This window comes from Meleagris gallopavo, chromosome 10, assembly GCF_000146605.3.
Source record: "Meleagris gallopavo isolate NT-WF06-2002-E0010 breed Aviagen turkey brand Nicholas breeding stock chromosome 10, Turkey_5.1, whole genome shotgun sequence".
In the NCBI taxonomy this organism is placed as follows: Eukaryota; Metazoa; Chordata; class Aves; order Galliformes; family Phasianidae; genus Meleagris; species Meleagris gallopavo.
In genome coordinates this window covers 22,750,925-22,778,676 of record NC_015020.2, presented here as the reverse complement: position 1 = coordinate 22,778,676, position 27,752 = coordinate 22,750,925, and the positions used below count along the sequence as shown (strand labels likewise).

Genomic DNA, 27,752 nt, shown 5'->3' with positions numbered 1-27,752 from the left:
TTTGGTTTTGTGTTTTTTTTTTTTTCAATAATTAATCTTCCTTTCTGTGACTTATGACCATCATAAATTGTCTACGAAAATATCAGCTTGAAATTACTGTCATGTGCTACATGACCCCAAGGGGAGAGTGTGGAATTAAGCCTTCTCCATCAGGAAAAACAGCTGGTTAAAAAGCAAGCCAACTGTTTCCAAGTAAATCCTGGAATACAGCATGCAAAACAACATGTGTTCAACCAGAAATCCTCAAAAGAAAAGAGCATTTCCTCAAACATATTAGCCACCTCAGATGAAGGCTATTATAAACAAATAGGAACCCTGCCATCCTAATACCTCTGTAAATCTTCTTCTCCTTGGTTTCTTTATTTTCCATATTTGGACAGGACCTGGAAATACTCAACAGTGAGGTTTTAAATTAAGAGATTAGGAGAACAAGTACTGTCATAAGACTTGAAATAAACAAAGAAATTTCTGTTGACACCTCACAGTTTCCACTCACTTATCTCTTTTGCTTCATTAGTCTCGCTTCTGACTCTTAACATAAATGATATAAAATATGTAAAAAATTCTACTGCATATATCATACTGCATTCTGATATTCAGTCTTCTGGACGTATCTTCTGAGACATTCACACAACTGCCACATGGTCAAACAATAGCAACACACAAACTATACCAAACCTTTGGAAAGTAGGCATAAGTTTTTTATATATATTCATAAGATCAATTGTTGTATCTTAAAAACTTTCTAGAAAGGCATATACTGCAGGCAGTGGCAGTAGAGATAAAATATTATGGGATCCAGCCTTTTTTTTTTTTTTCTCATCCAAATATACACATTGTTCTAACAGATGAATAGTTTAATCCAGACTTATTGCTGCTGCTTGATGACCCAAATGCTTCATATACTGCTCCACACATGAAACTACTGCAAATATCCATCTCGTCTGATCAACAACAGCTTCTTTGGGGTGCAAGAAAAGAAAAGAAGCATAATACATAGTTCACTTAAAATGCAGTGACAAAAACAGCATTTGAAGGCATGTGTTCAAAATAGTCCCATATTGTTATTACAGATGGAAACAGTGAAGGAAGAGCAACAAGGAACAAAAGCCAGCTTTTGTGAGTTCCAAAGCAATCCCTTATGATCCTGGGTCTTGTATAAGATGATTTGGAAGCTTTGGAAAGGCATTCAGGGTCTCTCCCTGAATAAGGCACTGCAACACACTGTCTTCCATAAGCCTGGCCCAGTGCCATGACAGTTTCTGTATAACTCATTGCACATTCTGCTAAGTGTTCTATATATATCTATATAGATATATACACATAGAAATATATGTAATTTTCCATATGCTTTGCTGCAAAACAAGAGAAAAACAAAATCAGTTACATAACAAAATACAGAATTCATAACAGTCTAAGTTTAGTATCTGCTGAAAAGTTGCACGTGTTCCAAACCACAGATGCGCTGATAAAGCTGCATATATTCTAATAATTATATTGGATTACATATATATTTTTTTTTCTCACAAAGGTTTGACATAGCCTAGCCTGGAGGTCTACTGTTCGACTTTCTGAGTAGCTTCTGTCCTTTCCAATCCTCATCATCTTTTCAGTGAATTAGCACTACTTCTAGCAATTCCTTGTATCACTCTCCATGACAAAATATTGATCTGGGACTAAGATGAACATTTATTTCAATTTCAAAGTCTTGGAGCTTAAATCCTCAGTAGTAAATAGTAGTACCTCAAAACTCATCATCTCTTTTAAGCATGAAAGGCTTAAGAGATGTCTTTCCTTATTGAAAAATACATACTCTTCAAATACCAATTTATCCTCATTGTTTCTTTTGCCTTTGAAAACAGAAGAGTGGCTAGCCAGATTGGTTATGGAATACTGAGATCTTAAGTTCAGGATTACCAGTCTGGAATTAAAGTCAACAGCAAACACAATTTGTAACCGCCCAGAGGCTTTTCAGTAAGTCTGAGTGAAGTGATCGATGTACACTTGCCAAGACTTACCAGTAGCAAATCATAGGCTGTTCTAAGAACTTAAGCATGGCTATCCTGAACCAGGCATCAATTCAGCTGTGCGTACTGTCTCCCAAAGTGACCTGAAGTGGATATTCTTTCCATAGGAAATATTCCAAGTATAGTACTATCTTCCTACACACTCCAGTGGTCAGTGATTTGAGGATTGTCTAAAATAGATGTTACTTCTTAGCATCACGTTTAACAGACACTGATGGGTCTATCCTCCTTTGTCTTATTTTTTTAATCCACTTTCAGCTCACATGGTCTTCTGCATCATTGAACTTCGCAGTTTGTTCTTTATTTTGCTTTTAAACTAGCTACTTAATAATATTATGAAATACCTTTATTAAAAAATAAAAGTAAAAAAGGAGAAAAAAAACAGAGCTAGTAAATAAGATCCACAATCTTTATCTACAGTATCTTTAAGGTTATAAGCAAGAGTCACCATGAGAAGTCCACTGCCTCCAATAAAACGATGATATTTACTGATTGTTTCATTTTAAAACTAATGTATTTTCTGCCTTTTTGGATTCTGCAATTTCTGGTCATGTTTGGGTGAAAGTTATTGAACCTACAGCTCAAACACCTCCTGTTAGGTTTCAATCATACTTGTAAATTGGAATTATTTACACAAGAGTCTGAGAACTGAGTCTGTGATTTAACTAAACGTCAGCTGTTACCTTCCACATGGTGTGCCTGTGTGAGTTCACATTTTATCTCAGTTTTCCTCATCTTCCTCATCTTCTAATTCCTCTTCTGAGTCATCCTTATTCTTTGAAGTGTTGCTGAATTCAAGGTTCCCTTCAATATCCAATACTTGTAAGTGCTGTAGACTTTGGAAGGTATTTACCTTCAGTGCTCCAACTGCAATCTTATTAAACCTTTAAGCAAACAAAAAAAGACTCTCCTGTTAAAATAAACCCGTTTCCATATCCAAGAGAGAAATGAGAGGAGACTAGGAGGAAATCATTCAGCAGTTACTCTAATTTTACAGTGGCACACAACAGCACTTCGAAATGAAAGCCTTTGTAAAGAAAGCAGAACTGCTAAAATGCTGGCATTGAATTCTTCATGTGTAGAACTGAACAACGTAGAACTGTAGAACGATGAATATGGGAAGATAATTATCTTTCAAGGGTCCCAACAGTGTGCAAAGGTCCTGGCTGACAATAAAAAGCCAAAGCTGAAAACCAGTGTTCCCCCTTCCAGGTCTATCATTATTTTTTCCTCCAGACACACTGAGCTGCAGAGTACTGACTTCTCTGGACAGAAAAAGAGAAGGAAAGTAGGTAAAGGTTATGAAGCAGGCAAACACAGAGACTGAACAAAGCTTTCTGACAGTACTATGTATCACTGTAAAGGACCTTGCAGGAAAATAATAGGAAATGTTAAGCATCTCATACTGATTTCTAGTTCATTACTCAAGCTCTCAGAAGATTTCTGCCCCAGCCCATATGACCACCTCTTTAACTGTATTCTGCAAGGAAAAAAATCATAGAATTTGTAGGGGAGGAACTCCTTCTCTTGGCATACTGCTTTCTCCTTCACAGGCAGAAAAGACATCTGCTTCATAGCCCACATTTCAAAGTGCAACTTGCTTTTCCATGAGATTCTATGTTATCCCTTGACAGCTGAATTCTTCTGCTACAATACATGCAACGTTGGTGCAAAGAATCTCCTTAGAAACATATGCAGAAACTTTTCATCTGTTACATTGTTTTCCAAAAATGCAAATAAACTAATCTAAAGTTTCAGAACCCCTCACATCTCCTGCTTCATTCTTACTTTCGAACATGCTTCAAATTGTATTTTGTCTAATATTCCAGATGTATGTTTCTGTTTCACACTATTTACAGGGATTAATAGCCTGCCATTAGGAAATACAGTTTGATTTGGGTGGAGTTGCCTCCTAACCATGTTAGCAAAAAAACAGTTCTGCAAATTCTTTTTTTCTCTCTCTATATAGAAATATAGAATGTGGTATGTGGTTTTTGGTTTGTGTCCAAGCATTCACAAAAATCTCATAAATGTGAGCAGCTGAATAGACAGACTGCTCTAATTTACACCAGACTTTTTAATTTTATTTGCTTAGTATGGAACCTTTCATCTAAAAAGGTACGATTCCAAACTGTAGAACAGTGTTGCTGCATACAGACAAAACAAGGCCACATTTAGTCGTGTGCTAAAGGGCATTCCAGGCTTTTTGAACACAACCATGGGATCAGCTTAATCACATATTCCATAGGTTTTCATAAGTTACTTCCAAGCACTATTTTCATTAATGTTCTGTTCGATTAAAATTGAATATATTATTAGGGCAGATCCTGGCTTCCCTTCTTGTGCTTAAGTCCTTAATAACTCTGCTTAAAGTTACTTTATTGTGAGTTTACATTTGGTGTAAAACAAATTTGGCACCTGCCACTTGTAAAAATACTAGGTTTAATAAACAAGGTTCTCATCCAGTTGACAGAATAGGGAAAAAAAAACAGAAAATCTTTATAAATTTAGTTGCATAATCGTCACATTTGTGATAGCTGATAACATTGACATCTGTTTCTGACAAAAAAGCGCACCACGTCAAGATTAGTCATGCAAGTCTCATTACAGGAGGCTTTTGTACACTATGAAAAGCCAGGGGTGGCAGACAGAGGCAGAGCTGTAGTCTTATAACTGAGCTGTAAACCTTTAGTCTGAATATTGGAATATGAGATAGTGTTAAACATTAACTTCCCAGAATTTCTAACATGCCTGATCCATTCTCATAAAGAAAGGAAAATCTCTCTGAAGAGCACGTTTTATATATCCATGTCTTTCCTCAGCAGATGAGCATAGCTTCATTGAATTTCTATAAAACAAAGATGCTCATTTAGAAAGTTAAAATTTTAAATAATTTCTAGAAAGTAAGCAACAATAAAGTGAATAAAAAAGAAAAATCCTGTGTGCTGAAGTAGAAGCCTGAACTCACCTGAGGTAAATTCCCTTTAGTTTGGGTGTGGACTCAAAAACATTCTCTGAAACAACTGTGATCTTGTTGTTCTGAAGATACAGATACTCTAGAGATTCTGGCAGGCCTGAGGGGATCGAAGTCAGCTGGTTGCCAGCCATGTCTAGTGACTGTAAGGAAGAGACAACAAGGGGTTAAATAAATAATCAAATGTGAATAGTAGCAACACTCCAAAAACAGAAGTTTAACAACAAATGAGCTTTCAAAAGCTGGCTGTATACATACACCTCTCCTTCTAAATGTTATCCACTGTTTTTATGTATATATACATGTAAATATACAAACATTCATATGTGTATAATGCACTTGTAAAAAACTTAGGATGATAACAGTACAGAAGTGTGATGTTAATGTAAAGCTTTATCCAGGATTTGTGTTTGAAAATCATCTGGAAACAAGCTTTATTTTTCAGATATTACTTTAGTGAGTCTGCTCATTACACCTTTCCCTTCTGGTGAGGTCAGGAAAAGAACAAACGCTGTGTGCAGAGTGGAAACTGTAGGGTGTCATCCATGCAGAAAACTCTGTTTGAGTTCATAGAGGAAAACTGAAGTGATATGTACTGTAGCATAAACTGAGTTCATCTAACTCGCATCAAGGTAAAGGTGGCTGCTGCAATTCTGCTTTCTTGTGCTACCATTTAACATCACGATTTCACAGGACATGCCATGCAGCTGTTTTGTTAAGCAGTCCCAACACTTCTTTATCTCTGTCCTCAGGCTTTAACCCATAACTACTTACAGTGAATTACAGGCAGACTGGGTTTCAGATATGCTTGGGAAGTCCTTGGAAGCTGCTACTGCAAATGCTTCATTAGCTATGATTATGTTAGATACAATCACACATACAAACACCTGGAAGTATTCTCACACAGAGCAATGTATGAAGACATCAGGACTACAGGTCATGACACTTCCTTATAAAAGTTTTCAGCAAAGAATTGATTAAAAGAAGTGTTATATGCTATATGTAGCACTTCCCAAGCTGACATACTAGCCACATTATTCAGCTCCAGTTCTGCAGACGATTGTTATGATTTCATTGTTCTTATTCTCAACATAATCCCAGTCTGGCAAACAATTATGCAAATGCCTAACTTTGCAATTGCAAACAGTCTTCAGTGATTTCCATGGTAACAGTGTGGACAGGACTGCAGCTAAGTACTTGCACAATCAGGATCTTAGACCTGATTGTTATTTGTCAAATCTCCAGTGCACCAACTCATTAACCTATTGCAGAGCTAAGCCCTTCATGGTGAAAAAAGATTAATACGTACTATCATGGAAATACTTAACAAGTAGTAAGGCTGCTCAAGAAGAAGTCAACAACAACAACAAAAAGACTGTTAGTTTTAACAGAATCTTGCATACGTGCTATTATCTTAATCCTGTTTAATATGAGTGGGGTTTGCTGTGGAAAAGGTGCAGCTGAAGGGCCAGAGTTTGATTCAGCAATGCATTACTCTGGCTTGACACCAACTACAAAAGAGCGACAGCAGCATAAAAGAGAGGTGAAACTGCAATGAATCAGGCCTTTCAAGAAGGTAAGCTTGTAATTTTTTAGTTCCAACCAATAGCTAAAGCTGGCAATAGGTCTCATGACCTATTTTTGTGTAGAGGGAAAAAAAAAAAAAAAAAGACAGGTGACAATGATTGCATTTAATTAAGCTACTGCAGTTAAATGGTGCCAGGATCTACAATTCTCATCAGCATCTTCCTTCCCAACTACATTCTCTCTCTGACATATTTGCACACATGTGCACACACACGTGTCACAGAGGCACCAAACAAATACAAAATATATCACTGGAATCATCAACCACATCTACAGCTGATGCAAAGCAACAGTGCTACAAATGCTATTATTGCACTGCTGATTTACATTAATTGAAAAATAAGCTCTTATTTATTCCAAGACAACAGAAGATATTCACACAGATAAATGTTTACATTGTCTGAAAACACACTGGGAGCCAGTAAAACATACACTCCACATCTTCTATCCCTTATCTGCTCTCAGATGTGTAAATTTTGCTTGTACAGTGACCTAAGAGTAGGCATCCTAGGTGGTTACCAGATGACATAGGTAATACCTTTTACTGCAGGAAACAGGCTGTTACCTAAAAGGAAATGCAGACAAATCCTTCAGCCAGTATAACAATTCTGAAAGGTCATTTTGCACAGCACAAATGAGATTGTTCCTGACTGCCTTATGGTTTGTGTTTAACTTTCTCAAACAATTAAGCAATGACGAGACTGCTGATTGAATCCAGACCTCCTAACTGCTATCCAGGTGCCTTAGCCAGCTGAGCTGCTAAATCCTGTAGCTTGGCCTGTCTGACTATAAGCTGATGTGGGGGCTTTGAGAATTAAGAGTGGTTTTGTTTATGCATTCCCTCTTCCTCTCGTCTCTCTTCAGAGCTGATTTCAGATCTTTTGGAAGACAAGCTATTTCAAACACACAGTTTCAATTTTAATGACAATATTCATTAATGTGTAGCTGAAAATAAAGGACAGCATTAGGATTGAGAAACAAAAATGTCTTAACATTTCCCAGAATTAGCAGTACATGGTGGACCACCGCTCCGGTCAGCAGTGGGAGGTACTCACCTCTGGCACAACAGCACAACCTTTCAGCTGCTAGAAACAGAGCATGTGGCACTTAAAATGCAAGCCCAAAACATGCATTCCAAGCAAAGCTACTATTGGTGCCACATAAACTGGCTTAGGCAGACAGAGGAGGACATTAGCATTACGAGCACAATAAGAGAAGGTGATGTTTCTACCTGGAGACTGCTGAGCTCCCTCCATGCTCTTGAATAAATTGAGTTTACTTTCAGTTTATTGTTGCTCAAATATAATTCCCGCAGTTTTGTCATCCCAGACAAAGTCCCTTTTGGGATGTCACTTATCTCATTTTCCTTTAGCTTCAGAACCTGCAAGTTCTTTGGAAAGCCATAGGGCACCGTGTTGAGATTGTTTCCAGAAAGATCCAAGGACTTCAACTGCCTCAGTTTACGGAAGGCCTCCCGATGGATCTGGGGACTTTTGAGCTTATTGTAGCTCAGGTTCAACTCTTCAAGGAAGTAAGTGGTAGCAAAGTCATTCCTATTAATCTCAGAAATCTGGTTATGCAAGATCATGAGTGTTTTCACTCGTCGAGGCAGCCCACTGGGAATCCTTTCCAGGAGGTTGTTGTACAGATGGACAGTGTGCAGTTTCTTCAAGCCCTGGAAGGCTGACGGGTGAATACCTCGGGCTTTTAATTTGTTATTATGGAGCAGGAGGTACTCAAGGTTCTTAATTTGGGTCAGGACATCTCTACCAATCACCTTAATTGCATTCTTCTCCAGGTGAAGGAGGACGATGTTTCGAGGCAAACCACTTGGGATTTGTGAGAGGTTATTGCTGGACAAATCCAGATATTCAAGACTGGACAGTTTCCTTGAAAAAGCAGGAAAGAAAACACTCTTCATTTAGATTCTGCAAGGTGAAACAATCATCAACCTTTCCTAGGATTTTACAGTCAATTTCACAGAAACAGCCTGAATAATTTTTGTCTCTCTGAAATTGTATATTTAAACTGAAAAGTAGGCCTGCTTTTGAGATGATGAAATGTTACTGTAATGAAAATTAGCAATGCTAATTCAGTGTCCTAGACTAAGATACTGAACTTCTCCTGACCCTCCAGTATTATGGAAGTGAGTCAGGGGTAGATCTGCTTTGTGTAAGCTACTGAATCTGGATTCCATAGACTCAGTTGAAGCTAAAATAAATCCTCAGACCAGCCACTTATACCAACTGGATGTGGATCAGTGGTGTTGCATGCCAAGACTGAGGTGCTCCTGTGAGGAGACTGTAATCTGCATGGCACTACGTAACCCTCTGCAGATGACTAGAAAGCTCTCAGGAAATACAAGAACTAATACATTACAGACATTACTTACTGTTTACTACACTGTTGTTCAGAGCTCTCCAAGTATAGTCTGAATGAGCAAATATACTTTTTGGGGAAAACAGTTCATAACTGCAGTCTGTAATGCTTCCTTAGCCTGGGTACTGTACAGCAAAGAGTAACATCCACCCCCACCTGCTGACTGTGATTGCTGCCTGAGCTATAGCCACTGTACCGTGTTCACCACCATCTTAACAGAAATGTTATGTCCAACATTACCTGTAGGGTGACACAGCAAAACTAAGGTAAATGACTCTGGGAGGTTTCTGGGAGTGGTTCGTGGAAAAGAGCTTCCCATTTTTAGAGACCAGAAAAGGATTCATGGCAAGTTATAGGCAGGACAGATTATGTGGTCTGGATTTTCAGGTAGTACCAGGGCAGGACTCAGTGCAAACAGAAGGGGTAAATTTAGGACAGTCAAAGGCTATTTCAGTTGTACCAGTTTGTAGAAAAGCTTTTGCATTGGCCATTGAGCAGGACCATTACATCCCCTGTAACTCCAGCAATGCCTACACACTGGGGTGCAGCTATTAATTCACAGCTGTGTATCTGTGGCTGCTTGCAAGTCACTAAAACAGAACAAAACATAAGTGACATAGCAAAGGTGAAGGTCTGGCCTTAAGCTCCTAGTGAACTGCCCTGGGAACTGAGACGTCTCAAGTAGCCTCACTTCTGTCTTGTTTGGAAAAATGGAGAGCAGCCTGCACCATCATTCTAGACTGCCTTTTCTCAGAGGGCAATTAGCACCTCCTGTGATTGGGTCTGCAGCAATCAAGCAGTGATGCGGTCTGATGTTCAGTGTTCTGTATAATGGAACTCTGATGTGTGAATTCAAACCACTCACCAAGGCCTTTGCTTTTCAATGACAGTATCTGAATCTATGTCTTTTCATTTTGACCTAGCAGAGGAATGCATAACAGCACAGTTTTTAGTAAGTGTACTTTTAAGTACTTATGCTTTTTTTTTTTGTAGATGTACTACTATACCAGAGGAGGCGACAGACACAGGTGCAAACTACAGTTCTGAATCTCACCAGAAAGTTTCGTTGTCCATTCCTTCATTAGTCAGGTAGTTATTCTGTAAGTACAGCTCCCGCAGGCCTGTAAGTTCACTGAAGGCTCCTTTGGGAATCTTCTCTAGCTTGTTGTTCTAGGGTCATCAGAAGCACATCGCACATTATTTAGCATGAAACAACGTAAGACACACAGGCTCTGCTCAGCTATTACCAGGCAATTAAATTTCAAAAGAGCTAGACTTTAGGTGTTTCACAGGAAGTTTTAATTTCACCTAAGAAACAAATACTAGATAAAAAGTATTACAACTAAGCACAGTAATTGATATCCAGTTGAATTTTTTAGGCTAAGAAGTTACAGTCTGGCACTCCAGGAGGGTTTCATTTTGTATTCATACAGTCCTTGCACATATATGTAAATCTACAGTATAATCCAAGCAAGTGGCCCTGTAGTTTGTTCAGAATTTCTTAATTTTCTAAGACAGATTTTACCATAAAGAAGAATTAGTTTGGAAGCTGGGAACCAGCCATCCTTTCAGTGTTTGACATTTGAAATGGTACAGTTCCTGCAATGTAGATTCTAAAGAAATTACTCCTATTGCCTTAGTGCTGCTTTTGAGTAGCCAGCCAGCAGACATGAACAAAATACAAAACTAAATTCCATTTATGAATTTCATACAGGAACTGTAGGAATTATAAAAGTACACATAAAACATCGAAACTGAATTTGTTTAATCTCCCACCCTTCACAGAATCACAGAATGCCCAGGGTTGGGAGGGACCTCAAGGATCATGAATCTCCAACCCCCTGCCACATGCAGAGCCACCTATCTCCACATTTAATACTAGACCAGGCTGCCCAGGGCCCCATCCAATCTGGCCTTGAACACCTCCAGGGATGAGGCATCCACAGCCTCTCTGGGCAGCCTGTTCCAGTACCCTTCAGGTACAAGCAATAATGTGAGGAGCAGATTAGACTAGGCACAGTCCCAGTTAATGTAAAGTGGATACCATCACAGAGAGACTCGGCTGCAGATCACAGTGAAGAGTGAAAGAAAAAGATGTGTCACACCTACAAGTACTCCTTCAATCAGTATCCTGTTTCTCACTGCCATGTTCAGTTAACTGTGCCCAGTTAGATGACAGGCAGTGCACTTGAAAACAAAATGCTTGTTTCCCTCTTTCATTTTTCTGCCCTGAACACAGCTGGGACAGAGGGAAGAATCCTAAGAACAGTCCCTGAAGGCTAAGCCTTCATTTAGGAGATAACGATCACTTGCAACAAAATCCAGGGCTTTAATAACTTCAAAATATGGCAAACAAAATCTAGAAGGTTAAAGGATCAGACCCTTTGCCTTTTTCAACCCATAGAAGTCTTTGTAGAAGTTTTGTAGAAGACTTTAATGGGATTTAGCATGAAAGGGAAAAGGAAGCTGGGAGGCAACACAGAATGTCACAAGTCCAAGGGCTTGGAAGAATGACTTCTTTGCCTTAGTCTTCACAGGCACAGGCTCTAGCCACACCACCCAAGCTGCAGGAAGCAAAGGTAAGAACTTGGAGAAGGAAGATTTGGCTCTGGGAGGACCTTACAGCAGCCTTCCATTACCTGAATGGGGGCCTACAGGAAAGCTGGGGAGAGAACAGAACAGGTAGCAACAGGACAAGTGGAAATGACTTTAAACTGGAAGAGAGTAGTTTTAGACCAGATATTAGGAAGAATTCCTTTACCTTGAGGATGGTGAGACACTGGAAGAGGTTGCTCAGGTTGCAGATGCCCCCTCTCTGGAAGCATTCAAGGCTGTGAATGACCTGGTCTAATGGGCAGTGTCCCTGCTTACAGCAGGGGGTTGGAACTAGATGATCTTTAAGGTTCCTTCCAACCTAAACTCTTCTATGATTCTATGATTCTATAAACAGACTTCAGTCTACAGACGTCCAAGGAACTGTCAACACTGGGAACAAACAGAACCAGGATTCCCCACCACTACAGCTCTCCCATTGTTAACAAAGTTAAGAACAGACAGTTATGAAGTATTTTTTATCAAAATCAGATGACATAGAATTAAAAATGCTGGAGACTAGATATGCCACAACTTCTGCATTACACGATTGCTGGAGAAGCTGTAGCAGTGAAGATTCACTGATCCAAACTTTCTGTGTTGACTGAATTGCCAGTTCATAGCAAACAAAATATCACTGATGCTAGGGAACAGCAGTCTCCATGATGGCAATTAGTGAGCACAGCCAATATTTAATGGGTAAGCAGCTGTCGGAAAAAACACCATCATCAGTGACAACCTTGACCAGGAGTCCAATTAGTGAATGGCCATGAAGAATGATGTACCTTCTTGTACTAATATGCATTCATGTGATTATACCCAAGAAAGATATCAGCAGTACTGTCTCACGTACATGCTTTTCATTCCCCCTGACAACACTGAAAAGTGATTTTTTTCCCCTGTGAGCATTGTGATATTTTGCAAAAACACTCGATTCCTTATGAACAAAATAGTAATGACTTGTGAAATAGCTACAGCTGAGAGCATAGTAGATGAGACTTACAGAGGGCCTGGGAATGTTTTCAAGGGAAATGAAATTGCTTGGTTGTGTAGTTTGAATCTCACACAAACACAGTACTTTGTAAAGGAATACAAAACTCTGGTGTCATTACCTTTAAATGCAATTTGTATAATGCTGGAGGGAGATTCTTCGGAACATATTTCAGGAAATTGCTGGACATGATGAGTATCTCCACATTGTTAGAGCCATTGAACATATTATCAGGCAAGCCAGCATCTGAAAGTTTGTTGTTATGAAGGTAAACAGACCTGTCAGAAGAAGAAAAATGATAAAATCAAACAGATATTTAGATCTGTTTGTTCATTTTACCAAAAGAAAGCTGTTTAAGAACTGTATTTCAGCCTATTCTTCTTCCCTTAATTAGATTTGTTATCAAAACATGGCCTTTAATTTGGCAAGGCATATATATACATGCACAACCAAATGATTCATCTGAATACTCTTTGAAATTTAGGTCTATTTAAATTCCATCCTGGATGTGAATGTGAATTTCACAAATAGCCTCATCTTCTTAACAAGAAAATGAATGTAAATCTGGAACTGCATTCCTTTTAAGTCTACATTTCAGTTTTGCCATTTGGACTTGGCTTTGCTTTTGGTTAAGAGAAATGAAACATGGCAGTGTGGTGGCCTCACTCGAAAGGTCAGAAATCCTATTGGATTAATAGATATCTTAACTTCTTAAGATATCTCCTTAACTCCAATCTTAACTTCTATTTGGAGTCAAACCTGGGCTTCTTCAACTTGCAAAATCAACCTGCAGATCTCTTGAGGAAAGGCTGTTTCACACCCCTCCATTCTTTCTGCTCCCGTGAAGGCTCAAAATACCTCAGGAAACAGTTTGCCTTCTACTTCTAGAATTCAAAAGGGCAAACAATAACGTCAGAAAGAACAAATCTGTATGAGTTGTTTTTTAATGACCTTCTGGTCATTAAAGAAAAAGATAGTTTCTAGCTTTCCCTTCTTACTTTTAACCTTTAATATTCGCCAAAGAGTTTCTCCAATCTGTTTTAAAAATGATTTTATCTTCCTTACACAGGACTTAATTCTGTATAAAGCAACTGACTTCTGTGAAGTAATTACTGCTTTTCACTGGTTTAACTCCTAAACAAATTAATTTGATTTCTTTTTAACAGAAGAAATTATGGGATTTTACATACTTCCGTTATCCCTTCATTTCCTGTGTGTACCCAAGATGCAGTAGTCAGTTAAAGTTATGGACACAGGTTGAAATTGCAAAAGAGTACAGTGTAAAAGTTTTCTTTTACAGCTTGTTCTTGGACTCTCTACTGGTGGCAGAGAACTTGGCATCTTTCTGGAAAGGAAGGAAGGGCTCAGTATGGAAACACAATAGTATGATCAGACACTCCAGGAGGTTCAGAGCCACATGAAAATACAGTTCACCTTTCATGGTCAGCTGTGCTTCTAACTCATAAATATTTGCCTTTCTGAAAATGTTATTTTCAAATAATGAGCCTAAGATCATTAACTCTGCTGGGTACAGAAACTCAGAAATTGATGAATCAATTCTCAGAAGATTAAAATGAGTGCTGTTGTGGGAAAGTATGTGAAAATCACTTCTGAAGAGTGCAAGAATTTTAATACAGGTTGGAACATAGTAATTTATGTAACTCAGATTAAGGAAGAACGTGTATAAATCTAGCTTTTTTCGTGATGAGATATTGTCTGAAACCAATGCCTGATGCAGTCTTTTCATCTACCAAGTGCTTATGAGACTAGAGCTCTAGTAAGTACTGAGTAGCTTCTGTTCTCAATGAAAACCAGAGGGAACTGAAAGCTCTTCAGTTCATCATAAGATTGGGCTCCAGGAGCTCAACTGGGTTAGCCATTTTTAAGTAGTTCTGAATTTGGATGCATAAATTGTTACCAATAGAGCTTGAGACATCTCTGCAGGATTTAGATGCTGTAGTGTCCATATAAATAGTTACTCAAAATGCCTTTGGGAAAAACTGTATCTCACAGGAGGTCTGTCTGTGTGCAGCTGAATTTGAGATGGACTAAGGCATTACACTGGCTCCAGCTGACAAAATCAAAACCTGAAACTAGCAGAAAGGCCTTTGAAATCAGACCAGAGAGTATGAACTACTTGAGAAGGAAGGTTACTATGCTTAGATTGAATACATTTGAGTTATACTCAACTGCATTGATGATTGCATTCCCAACATGATTCTAATTTTTTAATGAATGGATTATTAAAAAATGGGGATATCTAACTATTAATCCACATTTTGGGAAACTAAAGCTGTTGCTGAAGGACAAACAAAATGGAAATAATTTAATTTTTATCTATGCAAAAGTATTTGGCAGCTACTAGAAGCCCTTGGAATGTGTTTGTCGGTTCCTTCATGCTGAGATTAACAAGTAGTCAGCTTCCTTCCAAAAAATATCAGTAGGCAATAAAACGGCTTAGCCAGAAAATTTCTTAAACTTATCAAGAGCCTCCAAGCAGTCGGAACTCTAGTCTTATTTCACTCCCCAATCCCTTACCTCAAGTTTGGTTTCTGTCCAAATGTGAGCCCATATATCTTAGTGAGATAATTGGCTGCAAAATCTGCACTGATCAAGGTATTTGGTAGGAATTTTGGAGCCACTGTTAGCTGAAAGAGAAATATAGATGTGAATTTCAATGAAATGCAACGTTTTAAGCAAGCATTAGACCGTACACAAAACACTTGCAAATTTTTTTCTCTGAAACAGAATGCATATTGCATGAAAAATAATTTAAAAAATAAATTGTCCTCACTTGCTAATCTCTCCAGGAAGGAGACAGATTTTTGCTCCAAGATATGTGAATGTTTGTTTTGCTTGGAAGCATCCTGTCTCTTGGTGGAAGAAGTCAAGAAATTGTTATTCTGAGAGTAAATGCCATGCTTATTATTGTTCATAATTCTCAGTCTGGTGAGCCAAAAAAATCCAACCCACCTCATACTGGCCTACTATTTACTCCCATAAGAAAGTCTGTTGGTTCCGAGGCTGGGAATGTCATTTCACATGTCTACCAGTATTGCATCCATTTAAAATGATCTCTTCCAAAGGATCCAGGTTCCCAAAATGCAGAGATGCTTCTGAGTCAAATGATGAAATATCAAATGGAATCTCAAAGCTGTACAGTGATACCTTGCTCACTAAACAAGTGAGGTATCAGAAACAAAATACGAAAAGTTCTTGTCTCTGCAAACTTTTCAGTTGAAGAGAGGTAGGGAGGGTCCTGTTTGCTTTTGTCTATTGCTATTTCCATCAGTGATTTAAAAAAAAATGCTAGGAACACCTGTATCTGAATAAAACTCAGTGAAGGTAGAACTAATGATTAAAAAGCTTAGTTTTACAGAATGTTTGGGTAATACAACAGCAATCTTCACTGTGTGGCTGCTAGTAGTAATTATTCATCTAGATACCAAGAATACAGGTTGCATTTTTATGGGCTGGAGGGCAATTCTGTGGAAAGTATGAACCCAGAAAATTAAGCCCTGGGAAAGAAATTCTCAGCACAATGCTGTGCTGGATATGAGCCTTTAGTCTCGCATGCCTTCTTGTTTGCTTATGCCTTCTGCATACATAGGAGACTACTGAATTGCAGTATGCATGTGCTACCATGGTTACATGTGTTAACTATAGTACTAGTGAGACAACTGATCAAATACTTTATGTACACTCTGAAGGACTTTGAGGGACTCTTCTACAGAGATACTGACTTTTTTTGTTTTTTAAAGCCCTCGAATTTACTGGTAGTTTGTCACCTCCTGACCTGGGAAATAGGATATCGTGCAGGTGGACCCATATCTGATTAGGAAGGTCTGACAGTGCCTCAGAAAGAACTAAGTCAATATCATGACATAACAGTGAAAAAAACAGGAAATAGAGTTAATCATTTTCATATACGGTGGCACATTAAAGCTTTTCTCCTGAAACCCATTCTATTGGGTCATAACTTACACAAAACAAAAGAAATGGCTCAGATATGTGAAATGAGAAACATCGGAACCACAAGAAAGAAAAAAAGTTTCATTCAAAGAGAGTTTTCGCTTGCACAGGACTCATCTTTGGCATTTCAGCATTCAGTCATGAGACTGATTGATCTCCAGTGGCTGATTGTTTGAAGGATTAATGCTGGATTGCTGTAACTTAGCAAAACCAAGGTGACTGAGTAGCTTCATCTGATATGTTGCCTAATAAGAAGCAATCTGCATTTCTGCAGATGCAATTTCTTGCAGTTTTACTACTGAATCTTCCTTTCCATATGGCAGATACTGTTTCTCCACTAATAACAAACAGTAAAGCAATGAGTTTAGAAGGATTATAAAAAAGTTATTACTTGTTTGAAACAAATTTTCTTGCTTACCATAAGCTTTGGTATAAACAAAACCACTGGACCCTGTAACTACAGGAATATTTGGAGATGGAAAAACTTCTGCCACCAAAATCACCAGCTTACAGTAAATAACAGTGACAGCTCAGGACGTGCTCTGCAGTTGCGTAGGAGAGCCTTCAGTTATCAGTGAGGCTCACTGCAGCTACGATGTGATTAATACATACTATGTGTGTGATGAAAAATTCAAAAGGAAACTACTGCATCCAATAAGCACTTATTCTAAAAAGCCACTTTAGTCTATTATCATATTTCATTTCTCCAACCAACTAAGCTCGTTTAATGAAAGATAATATCTGATGGGATCACAAGTGAAGATAACCCATAAAACAAGGAGCAAACTACCAGCAAATCCCTGCTCTCCTCCAGACACCACAGTTACTTGATCTGCAGCACTTCCCAGGGCAGACTGATGCAGTTTGAAGCCAATATGGTTTCTCCTGGCTTGTGATTTATAAAGAAATGTGTTATTTCTGTGGGTCCACAACTTCTCAGCATAACTAGTCCTGACATTCGCTGATGTTTGCATTTTCTACTGGGATCCTTTTCTCTCTGCAGTAAAGCCAGAAACCCCAAACATTTTGTTTTGTCACACAGGGAAAACTGGAGTGCAAAGATCTGGAATATGAGTCACAGTCTGGCTTGTTCCTTTTTATGGAGTTATTAACTGCCAAGATTGTTATATGGAAATGGTGCTTGAAAGAGAGAAAAGAACACAATGTTACTGTACTAAATAATGGGTTCTATTCTCAATAACTCCATACAGAAAATCATGGAATGATTCTGAAAATGCCTTGGCCTGGCTGAAACCTGAGTGTGGCCACGTGTATATAAATGAAACATCAAAGGATCACAGATTTTAAAAGGATAATAAAATATATGTGCAGACATGCATATAAATGTACGTATATAAATGTATATATAGAGAGAGAGGAAGGGAAGGGTATTTGTAGGCAAAAAAAGCTCTGTCTGATGTTTCAACTCATATATTTCTTGTGGTATTCTAGTTCCTTCTGTAGCAAATATTTGTGGGGGATCACCAGAGAAAAAGAAAGCCATAATGGGAACCTCCAGATATAAACATATGTGAGAAGGCATTTCCTTGCCTTGGCAGGGAGAGAAGTGTTCTTCTGTCATTACATCCAACTTGTATCCCCCAGTTGTGATCTTCTTCATTGAAGAAAAAGAAGAAGATGTGAAACTGAGCAGGTAATTAATACCCACTGTGTGGGTATCCCCCTGCAACAAACCCAATGAGAATGGGGGTCCAGGAAAACTAGATGGCATTTTGCTGATCTTGATGGTACATACATGCACAGGTAGTAGGATGTATTTGTTCACAGATTTTTCAACCCAGCCTCATCTGATGAGATGACAACACCTTGCACCATTACCCCACAGCTTATTTGCATACAGGCAGCTACCAACTGTGTATGCAGCTGATCCAAAGCCTACTGAGAATAGTGGCAATTTAAACTGCAGAAGCTCTCCATGCCTGCCTACGCACACAAGGGAAAGTTTTCACAAAGTAGGCCTTGAAAATACACTGTTGTGTGTACCTTCTAAGTTTTTATAATACTCACTGCTTGCCTTGACCTTAAATGAACCTTCACTAGAATATCACTTTAGGACAATTTTACTTTCACAGGATATATATTTTAAAAAAGAATAGAAGACTTGCTTGTTGAGATTTCAGAACCTAACTAGAAAAGAATTCTGAACGCCTTCTGAGCCTCTTACCTTATTGTTTGCCAAGTATAGGTAATTCAGGTTCTCCAGGTGCTCAAATGCTTCCTCTGGCAGCCCTTAAAAACAAGAAGAATTCTGATCAGAAACAATGGCATCCCATTGCCTCCCTGCTTGGAAGTACCAGAGGGTATTTTTCTCTTTCAGAGAATATTTTAAAACAAGATTTAAATATTCTTCATTGGCACTGAAACAACCTGTTTCAGACCTATTGTTGCTTTTTTTATTAAAAACAAAACAAAACAAAACAGCACATTAAGAGCAATGTAAGACCATTAGAAACATTAAGCAGGCAGGGCTGGTGGCCAACTCCTCTGGCAGGATTCATGTACAGAGCAGGTATAGACTTGCTGTACAGCTGATTATCAGTGCTTCAGCAACCATGCTATCTGAGAAGTTTATTTTGTCACTTTTTAGATGAATCTGCAGATAACTTCTCTTGGCAGGACATAATCCGAGGTTGTTTAATGATCAGATCAGTATAATCTATGACTATAAGGTTGCCATCATAACATCAGTAGCTGCATGTTGTAACTCCTCTTCCATTCTGTTTCCCCACAATCCATATAGCCATGCAGTAACCAGCCCAGAGTTGATCCAGCTCAATATTATTATTATTATACTGATTAGTTCCAATAATTATTATTTTTCAGCTGAATTGCTCCACACCCAGATGATCACACAAGCACTATTTCAGTCAAAATGGCAAATGTACAAATGACACTTTCATCTAGCACTTAGATAACCAAAAGTGAAAGGTGAAGCTATTTCCCATATCAAAGCATACATGAAACTTAGGGTTGCGCTGAGGTTTGTAAAAGAAACAGCACACCCAAAAGGTAATAATAGCAAAGTCAGAATGTATTAAGCAGTCTTCCTTGTACTATGCAAGAGTGATATGCTTTGAGTTCCATGAAATGTCTGCATTCTCAGTCAAAGCTGTTCCCTGTCTTTGCAATAAAGAGCATTCAGAGCAACTGGATGACATGAAAGCTAACAATTGTATATTTTGTACTGTGTACCCTGCTCTCTTACTGTTTACTACAACTTCCTCTGCTTTCCTGACTGGGCAGTTGTCAGGTCTCTCCAATAAACATTAGACTTAGCAAGCAACACCTGCCTACAGAAGTCACAGTGTTTTTTAAAGGGCAGAACTTGCCTTATTTGTAATCTATATTATTTGTATTATATTTAATTCAGCAAGGACCAAACTGGACTAAACTGCAGTGACTGACTGAACTAAACAAGTGGATTAAGAAACAAGGTCAGTCAAAAGGAAATCATTCAGCATGTAGACATTTCTGGTTCTCAAGTGCATTGCACCAATGTGCCTGAGGGACTGGAGTTTCCTGGATAAGCTCTCACGCCACAGTACACAGTGCTGCTGCCAGTCTCCTCCACTGGTTCAGTATGACTGCATTTTTATACACTGATAATTATGTTTCAGATGATAAAATGCCTTCACGATCTGTGGGATGCTTACAGAAAACCACTACATTCAAGTCAACTCACAAAGTCTTACAGCTTTCCCTATCAGCTGTCACAGGGCTGGTGTTGTTCTGTGCACTTCACAGCTCTTCCACCTTACCTTTTGAAGTCAGCCTGTTGTTTTGCAAATTTAGAGTTTCCAGTCTGTGAAGACGAGCAAGCTCTTCTGGAAAGATTTCTTCTATCTGGTTGTTCTAAGAAAACAGAGAGTGTTAATCATCAGCTAAGTAGTCCAAGAAAGTTCCCAATAAAATCCAGACTGTGAACTTCAATAAAATTTGGAAAAGAACCAACCATGTCAAATCATTGCCAACAGCTTTCTCTCCATAATGAGTCAGGTTTGGATCTCAAAACCAATACATCAAAACCCAGCAGCATTTGAAGGCCTGAAACAAATTCTGTAGCCTGTGTCCATCCCTATAAATATCCAACTTATGCACTGGTAGCACAGAGTGCGATCATGCCTGGCAAGACCTATAATCCATTTGCCACAGCCTTGAAGTTCCAGCAAAGCATTTGCTACAAGGTTGGCACCGTGAAACTTCATGATTGTTGCTGCTGTAATTTGAGTGTTGTTTTTAACATGAAGGATTTTTGTCCCACTGCAAACTTGCCATGAGCAGAGAGTCAAACTGCACTCCTTTTCACTGGTTTTACTGCTAGGAGTGACTACTGTCAGATTTTCATTGACAAGCTTACTAACGTTTAGACCATTTACGAATTGAGTGTTTTAGCATCTAGGAGACTGAAAAAGGACCTGCTGTACTGGAAGCCAAGCTAATACACAAAAAGTGACAGCTGCTGCTCCAAAGTAGCTTTCCTTCTTTGGGCATTAGAGGCAGGAGCCATGCCTAGCACATGCCTGGAACAGATCTGCTGAGGAGAGTGCCAGCTGATATCACAGTTTTTCTAACTACGCAGCACTTGGATGGAAAGCACTGTACAAAATCTGCATGCTATCCATTGACCAGCCTTGGTAAATAGAGGCAATAAACAAGGTTAAGGGCTAAAGCACAGTGAGTGCAGTACCAGCTGTCTGAACATCATGGCCAGCACCACCCACTGCTGCAGTGCTCTCTGGGCACCATTCCTGGGCCTGTGGTGGCTCCAGCCAAGCTTCAGGTGCTCCCCTGGGCACACTCAGCTTACAATACTTTAACTAAGATGTAGAATTGTGGAATTATGATGGCTGGAAAAGACCTGTAAGATCATCTGGTCCAACTGTCCACCTACTGCCAATACTGTCTGCTGACCACTCAGTGCCACAGGGACAATATATCCAACCTGAACCTGCCTGGTGCAACTTGAGGCCATATTGCTCCCATGTAGGGCTGCCAGAAAATGTCTTATTAACTAAAGGAGTCTAGCCCATGCTTTTCATAGACAACTCAAAATCAAAGGCCTTCACCGCAAAAAGCAATTCTTACTTTGGACAAAAATTCCTCTTCTGGACCTGGGGAGAGAATAAGGAGAAATGAAATCCAACCTTTTTTTTTCCTCCCTTGATGTGTGGGGAGAGAATTAAGACGAAATTTCCCCTCTGCTCTGGGACAGGAATGGCGGGGTGGGGATGGGAGATCCTGAGATGGTGGGAGACCCACAGGTGGGCGAGGGGAACTGAGTGCAGCACCAGCATCGGGCCTACTGCTTCCAGCACACACCAAGGAGGCAGGATAGAGCCAGGATGGGTGACGCAGGCGTTTACCTGCAGCGAGAGGTGGTTGGTCAGCTCAGGCAGCAGCAGCGGGAACTCCTTCAGGTCGATGCCACCGCAGTCCACGACTCCCTCTTGAGTGCAGCCGCAGTCGCGGGGGCAGCCGTGGGCCGGGCCTGGTGGGCGCCTTCGCCCCACAACACCCTCGGGGAAGTCGTTGGCGGCGGCACAGCCCAGCACCAGCAGCTCCCGGCCGCCGGCTGGCATCGCCCCTGGAACAGAGAGATGGGTCAGCCCGAGGCGGGAGCGGCCCAGCAGCCCAGCCTCTTCCAGCCTTCGGCCCAGCACCCGCCCTGAGCTGAGGGAACCATGTTCCTGCTCTCCCCACATGCCCTGAGGTGTTCCTGCTCTCCCGCATGCTCTGAGGTGCTTTTGAGGCCCTGCACCCCAGCTGCTGAGGCCTGAGCTCCCCACAGGTCCCCAGGTGGGACCCCCGCCCCATTGCTGACCACTCACACTGTTTATTGCATTTTTCATATTGAGAAACACCAGATGATCCCGGAGATTTATACAGGAGGTTATGCAATGTTATTTCTGTAACTGCTGTCACATTGTTCCACGCAGTGATGCACAGGGAAGCGAGTCTTGCTAAGGTACAACAGTGCCTCATCCTGCCAGGGCTGTCTCACCGCACAGCGCAGCGCCAAGCTCCAAAATGGGCTTCCTGCTGCGCCTGGACAGTGCCCACCTGAACCTCCAAGGCCTGGCTGGTGCTCAGCATTCATCTTTCTGGCAGCAGGTTAAAATAGTGCAAACAGCGGTGGAGCATCTGCCCAGCAGCCAGCTGGCCCTGCCCCAGCCCTCTGCCTCATTCCTTGCCCTTCTCAGATTTCACACTTAATGATTTGCACTCAGAACTAGTCATGGCTTTTTTTTCCCTTTTTTTTTTATTTTTTTAGTAAAATTATTTGATAGTGATGAGCAATTCCTGTTTAGGCTGAACTTCTAAGGTAAAAAAACAGAATGGATTCTTAATCTCAGTGTGAAATAAGTACTCCATTCACCCCCCAGGCCAGGCTGGGAGTACCAGCACCGCTCCCTTTGCAGCCCCAGGGTCTGTCACTTGCACCTGCTGAAATTCCCCAGGCTCTGAGCACTTGGAAAGCACCGAGGAAATCCTGCTGTGAGTCACAGTTGTGAAAATCTTGAGTTAATGTCTTTAAACATTGACTTACACTTGAAGAAAAAAGAGAAGGTGACATTACAGGACAGAGCTCTGGCTTGAGACACGGACTGTTTTGGTTTAGTCCTGGTCTTTGCTACAAACATGCTGGGTAATTTTAAGCATTTAACATTGTTTGCTTGATCCCTCTTACCCTGCTCCTCTATTCCACAGCTTCCGTATCTGTAAAAGCTGAATATAATGAAATTAATCTCCTTTATAAAACATACCAGAGATCAGATGGTTTTCCTTATACGGCAATATGGCTAGATATTAGTAGTGAGATCAAAATTGGCCATATGAGTATGCCAAGAGTGGATTAGTAAAATCCTTAGTATTTGGTGACCTAACCTCAGAAAATATTTCAGAAATCTTAGAGAAAATAATCCCAGAAAATAATCTCGGGAAGTACGATATATCAGATCTCTAGCAAAATATTTCCCCCCTCTATCACTTCCTCTTACAGGTGTTTACAAACAAAACTAAAGGGAAAAAAAAAAAAGCTGCATACAGATCAAACCCAGCCCTGCTGTAACAGTGCCAACACTTTCCATATCAAGTTACATCATTGTTAGTATCAGGCTCTATGTTTGCTGCATGCTGACATTTCCACAACTATAGCTGAAACAATTAGCATGAAAACTAGTTAAGGAAAAAAAATAAAGGAAAAAAAAAACCATGAAATACTGCATCAAATATACAGCAAAGTTGCTGAAACAATCTCACTCCACTGCCTTCAATATGCATGCTGCTGCTGTGATGCCTTTGAAGGGAATGCTGCCCTGGTATCACCAGGAGACACTTCAGATACATAAACATCTGCTTGCATCTGGAGTGCAGGCAGTAAAACCAGGCATGGCTTTTTCTTTCAGTTCAAAGAAAGCCTGAAGAAAGTCGCTCCATTTAAATTCATTCCCATGAGCCTAATCCAAATCCTTATTAAGAAACCTTATGCAATGAGTAGCTCAAAACCAACTGGAAAGAGTACTCTTCCCTTGCTGTCAGGGGATCAGACTCTTTCACCCAAAGTCTGAAGTTTCACTGAAAGCCACTTCAGTTTTCTGCGGCTGCATCTTTCTGAGTCCAGACAGAACCACCGCTGATTTCTGCACTTTGCTGCTGCACAGCCCCAGGGGCTGCATGCTGCACAAGGAACCTCTCAAAAAGTGAGCTGAAGCATCAGGAGTTCTGTAGTTTCTCAGTGTTTACAATTACCTCAGTAAACAGCAGAATCATGTTCAAAATACCTCACCACCGTATCTGTTGGTTCTCCACACGTTCTCACACAACATGCACACAGCTGAGAAAACATCCTCTCCTTCAATATCAATAGGTTAAGCAAATTTGTGACTTACACTGAACGTCCCCTCTGAGAGCTGCGGCTGACTTACGGGCTGCTGCATGGGGTCTGACCATCCAGCTTTTAGAGCAATGAAGTGCTGAGAAACTCACCTCTGCTGTCAGAGATCAGATGAATGGAGAAGAACATTTCCCGTGCTCCCACAGCCTCCCTCGGCTCATGCCATGTCAGTTACATGCGCTGAGCTCAGAGCAAGTCTCCCCTTTCCAAGCCAGATCCGTTTCAGATGTGAGCAGCAGAAGCAGAGAGAGTAACAGGCAACCCCCTACCAACGAGTTTTCTGCACTTCCCAGCGAAATCAGGGAGGAATTTTCCAAAGTCACCATATGGGAAAATGTGAGTAGGAAAGAGGAAGCAGCTATAGTCTGAATATAAAGACTTGGGCAAGAAATGATCTCCCACTGCTTTCTGTCAATGCAGTTTGCAAGATCTGTGAGAGATGCCAAAAGAAAGCACGCTGGATTTGACAGAAGCAGAGGCGGTGTGTGCTTTAGCATTGCATTGCAGCTGCACTGCCTGTTACTAGATCTTTCATTTTAGCTGCATTCAACACCAAATCTGAATTCCAGATGGGAATGTCCTCTTGTTCCCTGGGGGCCTGGTTCAGATTAGCCAGGAGCAGACAGATCCACAGCATTTTGTGTATTTCATCTTACCCCCCTTTACTTCCCCCTGATTTTAAACACATCAGCTGATCTTCAGAGACCAGGGGTACGAAGGTTGTGAAAAGACAAACATCTCAGAAGCAAAGCCCTAACGTTTAACATAACACCTATTTACCCAATCTCTTCTGTATTTTCTAAGTCCCATATTATAGCATTAAACATCAAAGCACTCCCCCTCAAATCGCTCCAGTCACGGTTAGCCCCAAAATCTCACATTTCCTATTTCTTCTCCCTTGGTAAAAAGAGAGGAGCACGCTGTTTATAACACAGCATGCTCCAAGTGCACCAATACTTCCAAGAAAACAACGCAGCTGTTTGTCACTGGCAGCAGAGTTACTTCTTTAAATACAAAGCCACCTGTTTTGGGAATGCCCTGCAATGTACTGTACCTTCACAAAATCTGCAGATCTCTCCTCACCAAGAACACGACCTTCTTGTTGTATTCCAAAAAAAAAAAGAAAGGCACACCAATCCTTTCCTCTCGATTCCAGCTGAACTGAAGTCTAAAGCAATTAAGTTATTTCCTCCCTCTCTTCTTCCAGGCTCATATCAACTGGAACTGATCCCCCTCTGTGCCACGTGTAAGTTGCAGAAGTTATTGTGGGAAGTATGTTTTTACTGAAACAAAAACAAAAACAAAGCAAAGCTGGCTGCTTAGTCTTACTGATTCAGAGATCCAGAATGGATTTGCTTGCTCCTCTTTTTTTATTACAGCACCCTGAAACCATACAACAAAATTAACGCTCTGTTTTCAGGGAGGAGACCAAAGTGCGTTGATGCTGGGAGATCCCCCATTTCACCCCAGTCTTCAGATAGAGAAGAGGAACAGGAGGGATCCCCAGCTCACAGCAGAGACTGGAGCAGCCCAAGAGGGAGAGGTAGAGAGCAGGATTCACCCTCCTCCAGAAGAGTATTCTTCTCCGTGTTTTTGCTGTAAAATTCTTAGATATCATAGAGCATTCAGAGGTACTGCTGCACATTACAAAAGAAGTGTCTTACACCTCCTTTAGTGATGGGGAAACAGAGGCACAGAAAGGTGTCACAGCCAACTCAGGACTATCTCACAGCACAGAGACTACCCAGCAGGACTGAAAATCAGGTATCTCACTTGCAAAGATAACTACCTTTACACATTACAAATGTGTACAAATTTTTTCTAAGCATTCACTTCCTCCTGCCCTATCCTCTTATATCAACATATCCCAAACTTAAGATCTCCTGTCTCCAATTCCAACATCAGAATTCACACAATTCCCCAGGAAAACCAGAACCGGCGTCAAACCTACCCAAAGTGTTCCGATCCACCGCTAAGCCGAGGGCTGTGCCCAGCATGGTGTGAGGCAGCCACTGCTTCTGTCACTACAGCTTTCTGGTGCTTTCAGAGGAAAGAAATTCCACTGCAGGACTCACAACTTAGAATCAGTTGTATTCAAAATCTCCAGTCCAATTCAAGTCTCTGTGCCCTCGCATGTTCCCTGCAGTTCCCTGTAGCTGCAATCTAATCAAAGCAACATTCAGGTTCAAAACACGAAGCTGAAAATTCAGTTTAAATTCTGGTACAATCATTTCTTTAGATCGCATGGACAGCATACACAAATAAAGCACATCCCAGTCAAGAAACAACAGGAAAGAGAACGGAAGGTGTAAGCATATCTATCAAAACATGAGCACATTTAAGAAGGTATAAGAACACTGGTTCAGTCGGCAGCATTACATCAGCTTCCTTTGATAAGCATGGAGTGAGGCATAAGGCAGTCAGGAAAGTTAAGTTTTAGTTGTATCAACATGTCATAAAACGTTCTTTACTTTCAGCTTTATTTACCCAATTTAAATAAGACTCTACAGAAACACTGTCATTCCTCAAGAGTCCAGTGCTGTATGCACCTTTAATTGAAAGCAGAGAACAAATCCTATTAACAATCTTTTAAGTAACTTGCTGTCATTTGCTTTAAAAAATGAACAATCAAAACACTGAGAGTAAAAGGCGTTTTTGTCTCCAAGGCAGGAAAGGAAGTATTTTTCAAACCTAAGTATGCACAGCAGAGCCTGGCCAACTGCCTATTGGCATCTGTGTGTTGATCCAAATGAATTTTAAGATGTTTGTTCTCCCACAGGATATGTACTATTCAAAAAATAATAATAATAAAAGAATCCATGACTGTTTTTAATCTACCTGAAATATGGGACACAGGCACAGCATATTTTGTACTTGCTTTATGCTATACATGTTCTTTTTAGCTTGCTGCAGCACTACTAGGATAATTCTGTTATTATACCAACAGTAAATAACTAACATTTCCCAGAACAACCACACAGTGTCTTATAAAGTCATCTGCTTTTCTCTCAGCAATGAATTCTTGTTACAGATATATGGTACAGAACAGCTCACGCTGTTGTTACTCCAACAAATTACCCTGCTGTTTACTTAGGTAATAAGTGAATTTTTTCCACTAGTTGTGTTTTGCTGTTTTTCTTTCTCCAGCATTTGCTCTCCACATGTGGTTTGCTTCCACAAGGGTTGATTTCTCATAGTTGAGACTTTTTCCTGTCTTCTATCCACCGGGCTAATTGCAATCTTATTCTTCTCCGTTTAACAAGAGCTGACATCCAGCTCAGCACTCTGTGAAACAGGAAGCAATGGAGTTCCTGT

The 27,752-nt window shown here is 40.2% G+C and overlaps 1 protein-coding gene across 4 annotated transcripts; it reads right to left on the bottom strand.

Moving 5' to 3' along the window:
• Window positions 1-5: 5 nt before the first annotated feature.
• PODN (podocan) lies at window positions 6-26,897 on the bottom strand. 4 transcript variants are annotated; one of them, XM_010716105.3, is made up of 11 exons: window positions 26,389-26,897; window positions 21,907-22,127; window positions 20,302-20,395; window positions 18,708-18,772; window positions 15,089-15,198; window positions 12,672-12,828; window positions 10,022-10,137; window positions 7,820-8,477; window positions 4,996-5,144; window positions 2,711-2,911; window positions 6-1,355 (listed from the first exon to the last, which is right to left on the bottom strand). In XM_010716105.3, exons 1-10 carry the CDS (start codon window positions 26,432-26,434, stop codon window positions 2,749-2,751), a joined length of 1,779 nt encoding a protein of 592 aa, XP_010714407.1. In that variant the 5' UTR covers window positions 26,435-26,897; the 3' UTR covers window positions 6-1,355; window positions 2,711-2,748. The 4 variants fall into 4 exon arrangements, with proteins under 4 accessions (XP_010714407.1, XP_010714409.1, XP_010714408.1 ...); XM_010716107.3 differs by lacking the exon at window positions 26,389-26,897 and adding an exon at window positions 25,492-25,754; XM_010716106.3 differs by lacking the exon at window positions 26,389-26,897 and adding an exon at window positions 24,530-25,403.
• Window positions 26,898-27,752: the final 855 nt, after the last annotated feature.

Coding starts and splice junctions, on each gene's coding strand:
- PODN (XM_031554910.1), bottom strand. CDS start 24,493: ATGGTCAGACCCCATGCAGCAGCCCGTAAGTCAGCCGCAGCTCTCAGA. Junction 22,128..24,432: donor TCTCAGAGGGGACGTTCAGT/GTAAGTCACAAA, acceptor TCTCTGTTCCAG/GGGCGATGCCAGCCGGCGGC. Junction 18,773..20,301: donor CAACAGGCTGACTTCAAAAG/GTAAGGTGGAAG, acceptor CTTGTTTTTAAG/GGCTGCCAGAGGAAGCATTT.